The sequence below is a fragment of the Populus euphratica genome, unplaced genomic scaffold, assembly GCF_000495115.2.
Source record: "Populus euphratica unplaced genomic scaffold, PopEup_1.0 scaffold55.1, whole genome shotgun sequence".
NCBI classification, from domain to species: domain Eukaryota; kingdom Viridiplantae; phylum Streptophyta; class Magnoliopsida; order Malpighiales; family Salicaceae; genus Populus; species Populus euphratica.
In genome coordinates this window covers 571995-577500 of record NW_011499921.1, presented here as the reverse complement: position 1 = coordinate 577500, position 5506 = coordinate 571995, and the positions used below count along the sequence as shown (strand labels likewise).

The 5506-nt window shown below is 36.4% G+C and overlaps 1 protein-coding gene across 1 annotated transcript; it reads left to right on the top strand.

The window, feature by feature from the left end:
- Nucleotides 1–847: 847 nt before the first annotated feature.
- On the top strand, nt 848–3377 carry LOC105135142 (GDSL esterase/lipase At1g29670-like). Its single transcript, XM_011039877.1, has 4 exons — nt 848–1302; nt 1445–1678; nt 2609–2861; nt 2972–3377. The coding sequence occupies exons 1-4, from the start codon at nt 898–900 to the stop codon at nt 3202–3204; spliced, it is 1125 nt and encodes a 374-aa protein (XP_011038179.1). The 5' UTR covers nt 848–897; the 3' UTR covers nt 3205–3377.
- The last annotated feature ends 2129 nt before the right edge of the window (nt 3378–5506 follow it).

Genomic DNA, 5506 nt, shown 5'->3' with positions numbered 1-5506 from the left:
GATGAACTGTCGGGGTGCGCTTACTGTAAGAATTAGGATTTAGGTCTAGGAGGAGTGTAAAAGGGCTTTCGAGTTTATTTCTCGGAACAGTTAAAAACTATTCACATTTAGATTTTATTAGAAAAAAAATATCTTCATAATTTAGCTATAATTTTCGGATTGGTAAAACTTCGATTTGTTTTTGTTTTGCTACATGCTCCTCATGAACAGGAAGCATTTGTGGATAGTTCCTACCTGTACTGTCAAGTAAATTAAAATTTCGCAAATCAGGGCTTGGTCTAGCGGTGGAAGGGGTTTGTCTCCTTCCACTGCACCTGGGTTCGAGTCCTGGCGTGCACGTCTGTCATCCCCGCGGTGCCTTACATGTCTATTGGGTTTGCAGGGTATTCAGTGGGCCGTGGGGATTAGTCGTGGTGCGCGTAAGCTAGCCCGGACACCACACATGAAAAAAAAAAAAAGTAAATTAAAATTTCGGGTGTTAACGTCAAGCTAGCTATAATAAATGTCACAGATATCAAGTAAATTAAAATTTCGAAAATCAGGGTTTGACCTAGTGGTGGAAGGGGTTTGTCTTCTTTCACTGCACCTGGGTTCGAGTCCTGGTGTGCACGCCTGTCATCCCCGTGGTGCCTTACATGTCTACTGGGTTTGCAGGGTATTCAGTAGGCCGTGAAAATTAGTCGTGGTACGCGTAAGCTAGCCCGGACACCCCACGTAAAAAAAAAAATAAATTAAAATTTCGGGTGTTAAAGTCAAGCTAGCTATAATAAATGTCACAGAAGAAGTAGGTTGCATTGAAAATTCATCCAAGACTCTACTGGTTATAAATTGACCATTCCTTGCCTCTCATTCTACACAAATAATCTTTGGTCCAAACTTCCTACAACTTTGATCAACATGGCTAGTCATCAGATAATAAACTCAAGACTCCTCTTATTGACCATCCCTATCCTTGCTTGTGTCTTTCCATGTAGTTGTTATGCTAGGACAAGGGATAAAAATGGAGCTCGCATTAGAGGAGTGTTTGTGTTTGGAAGCTCTCTAGTTGACAATGGCAACAACAACTTCCTCAAAAACTCAATAGCTAAAGCTGATTTCTTGCCATATGGAATAGACTTCCCTTATGGGCCTTCTGGTAGATTTACAAACGGGAAAAATGTAATCGACCTCCTTTGCGACCAGCTTAAGCTTCCTTTAGTTCCTGCTTTCACCGATCCCTCAACTAAGGGAACGAAAATTATCCATGGTGTCAACTATGCTTCTGGTGCTTCTGGCATACTGGATGACACCGGATTGCAAGCAGTAAGATGGCCTCATTTTTTCTTCTTATGCTATCATTTCCTCCTCCTTGTACATGTAATACATATACATTAGCTTCTATCGATCACAAAATGATAAGCTCGCTGCATGAATGTGGCTTAAACGCTTAATGGCTTGCATTCAGGGCAATGTTATCAGCTTAAATCAACAAATCAGGAATTTTGAGGAGGTCACACTGCCAGTTTTAGAAGCTGAAATGGGATTCCAAAGAAGAGAGTTACTTCCGAGGTATTTGTTTGTTGTGGGAACTGGAGGGAACGATTACTCATTCAACTACTTCCTGAGACCATCTAATGCAACTGTCACTCTTGAAGCCTTCACTGCCAGCCTGACAAGGAAACTGTCGGGGCAACTTCAGGTGCATTGATCAATTTCTTATCTTCAGCTAGAAAACTATGGACATTTTGATCTGCATTTAAATTTAAATTGACAGCTCGTCACTTCCTGCTGGTCTTCCAATTATATAGAACACCAATATGTACAATATTTCCTTTTCCTTTCTTTTTCTCGTAGTTTTTATTTTTCTCTCTATTTTGACTCAAGTATAGCATGGATAAAAATAAAAACTAGGGTAATTAAACTCTAGGTTACATTCCGAAATTATAGAAAAATAGACAGAGAAAACTCTAATATTTTATGAAAAGTTTTAATTCCATAATCCAGCGGAAATAAGTAGTCTATAAAACTATTTAAATAGAAGAAAAACATCAAGATTACATTAAGTGTTCTAATCTAAGTAGAAAAAAAATTAAAAAACAAGAAGGAAAATAAAGAAATTCTCAAGCAATAACTTCCAGCAGGTCCAATTCCGAACTCGGATGAAGTTATTTTAATTTTATATGGAATCGAATAAAAAATATTGACATTTTTTTATCAAAAGATCATTTTAACATGTTCATACTTCTTCTTGAACTATGACTTTGCTCATGATCAACTTTCCTTTTTTTCGTTTTCTTGAAATTTCACCCTTTTATTTTTAATTGAATTGGGAGAGTGTTCTTCGTTCAATAATTGTTTAAGGACTCCTACACAGCATACACCTAACTTTCTACTTTAGTTCTTCGCATTAACTATTTTTGCTTTGGTTGTGAAGAAGATTTGTAGCTGAAAATGTTCCATGCACCTTAAAGGACATTATTTGGTCACGAGCCTTTACGGGCAACAAGGCCCTGGTTTCCATTTACCATTTCAATTACAGGATGAATTTGAACTTTCAACAAATATCTTGTCTAAATTTTTCATGGCAGGATCATGTTTTACAGCTTTAATCAATACATTGTTGCTGCAGAAACTGTACAGTTTAGGGGGTCGCAAGTTTGCCTTGATGGCTGTCAATCCAATCGGGTGCAGCCCTATGGTCATGGCAAACCGACGGACACGTAAGGGCTGCATTCAAGGGTTGAACAAGGCAGCTCACCTCTTCAATGCCCACTTGAAGTCTTTAGTGGATGTCAGCAAGCAACAAATGCCTGGCTCTAACGCTGTCTTTGTCAATTCTTACAAGATGATCAGAGATATTATAAAAAATCCCGTATCCAGAGGTACATAATTTCTTCATTACCAAACACGTTGCCAGATGATTATGACAGGCACAGTATCAGCTTCATCAGCTGGAGGTATTTGAATTAGTTCGCGGATTTCTGTGAAACAGGATTCAACGACACAAACAGTGCCTGTTGTGAAGTGGTGTCCTTGAATGAAGGAGGAAATGGCATCCTATGCAAGAAAGAAGGGCAGGCCTGTGAAGACAGGAGCATCCATGTCTTCTTTGATGGGTTGCATCCAACAGAAGCAGTGAATATTCAAATAGCAACCAAGGCTTATAATTCCAACCTTAAAAGTGAAGTTTACCCCATTAATGTCAAAAAACTGTCCATGCTTTAGCTCTGTTTCCCTGGCAGCTAATAATTTATCCGGATGGCTTGGTAATATAGTGGTAGGTTTGCTTTACCTAGGTATTCTGTGCTGTACTACCTGTCTCTCTTTCTCTATCGAAGCTTTCAATGGGATAGCAGCATGAATTAATCTAATTTCCTGCATGCAAAATTAATGCCCCATTTCTCTCAATTATGCATACAGGTGATTACAAAATTCATCTGACATTTAGGATAAAAACTATAAAAAAATATTAATTAAATATTTTTTAAGCAATAAATAATTTTAAAAATATAAATTGTAACGCAAAAACAATTATTCTTATAACTCCACCAATTTAGACAAGAAAAATAAAAATAAAAATTCAAGCAAGCCCATTCATTACCCCCAATAACAGGCCTATCTCGCAGAAATCCTACTTACAAATTTCAAAACTTAAACAAGAAGAAAATAAGAGAAAATGAAACCCCACAATCTCCTCTTTTCTTTGTTTCTCTCTCTTATTTACCATCTCAGCTACACGAACAACAATCCAATCAGGCACCAATCTTTCAGCTTCAAACCCAAACCAAACATGGTCTTCACCAATCAACACCTTCTACATAGGATTTTCTCAAGTGGTTTCATCTTCTTTTTTAACGAACTACGTTGGTAGTGTCCCAATTTGGACAGCAGGCAACACCACCACCACCATGGTTGACTCGAAGGGATTCTTTCAATTCCTATCCTGTGGCAACCTCCGCCTCCTCAACGGCTCTGGAACCGTTGTCTGAAACTCCAAAACTACTAGACCTCGTGTCACCACTGCTTCACTTAATGATTTTGGTAATTTAATGTTAAAGACTAGGACTTGACCTGTTTGGTCTTACTTGATAACCCAACTGACACTATAGCACCTAACCAGACCTTTAGCATGAATAAGTTTTAAGATCTGGGTCTTATTCTTTTAGATTTAATGGTAATATTATATAATATATTAAAAAGGCCCAGTGTTCATTAACGGAAAGGATAAGGTTGTTTTTTTACTCTTTATTTGGTATTGAAAGGATAGTCAGAGAAAAGATAATTAGCTAATGTTTTAGTGAGGATGCACTGTCCTGGGATGCAGACATTTTCCCAGACGTCAGACACTGGGGCTAGCTTGCCTTTGGGTATAAGCAAGACCCGCATCTCTATGCGGGGATACCTGATATTTGGGTTGCTTTGCCTGTGTGTTAGGTCAGATCCACACGCTCACATGTTACAAGGGATGGCTCGCCTTATGCCCTTGGCTAATGAGTTTTTCTGCTTTTCTTGGATTTTTTTTCAGGATTTAAGGTTATTAGGTTTTAGGTTTTTAAATATAATTATTTTTCTTATAAATATAATTATTTTTATTATTGTTGAAAGCATTAATATCTAACTTGTTATAATTTATGCTATAATAATATTTTATATATTAATTATTTGAACTATAATAAAAATAAATATAAATATTTTCAATTATAATAAAAATAAAAATATTTATAGCATAAATAATACTATTTTTAATATTAATACTTTCAATGATAATAAAAATAATAATCTTTGTACCACAAATAATAATTTTTTTGATATTAATACTTTGAACTATAATAAAAATATTAATATTTATAACACATGTGATAATATTTGTAATATTAATACTTTCAATTATAATAATAATAATAATATTTATGAAACAAATAACAATAATAATAATTTTTAATTTTATTTTTCAAATCATTTATAAGGTTTTTCTTTAGTGATTATTATTATTATATTATACATATTTATAAGGTTTTTCATTAGTGATTATTATTATTATATTATACATAAAGTTAAATTAGGTTGAAAAAGTTTTATTCATCAAAACTCATTACACCGGGAATTACATATTTGATGGGACATGATGTATTGTAGCCCCAAGTACAAACACCTAATGCAAGGAAAGTCATGCCCATCCACAAAAAGTTCTAAGGCAATAAGGGGAAAGGTTGCGCCCCAAGTAATGGATACTTAGCGCTAGATCAAGACTTGCAAGCTTGACTGCCCACTCAGGCTAGTGGGTCTGTTGACCTGCATGCTGGGTCCGAACATGGACCCCCTTCTATTAGGTTAGGTGTTCGAAGCCAAATCGCTTAGGTCTGGACATAGAGCCAGCCCTCAACCCCTTTAGATCCAAACTTGGCCCAATCTCATATTCCTTGGTGTTTGGACAAGGACCCCTCCCCCAACCCCTTTGGATTTGAGTATGGAAGGACCCACACCCCAAACCCTTTAGGTCTGGACACCGAATGACTCAAATCTCAAC

Coding starts and splice junctions, on each gene's coding strand:
- LOC105135142 (XM_011039877.1), top strand. CDS start 898: ATGGCTAGTCATCAGATAATAAACTCAAGACTCCTCTTATTGACCATC. Junction 1,679..2,608: donor AACTGTCGGGGCAACTTCAG/GTGCATTGATCA, acceptor TTGTTGCTGCAG/AAACTGTACAGTTTAGGGGG. Junction 2,862..2,971: donor AAAAAATCCCGTATCCAGAG/GTACATAATTTC, acceptor TCTGTGAAACAG/GATTCAACGACACAAACAGT.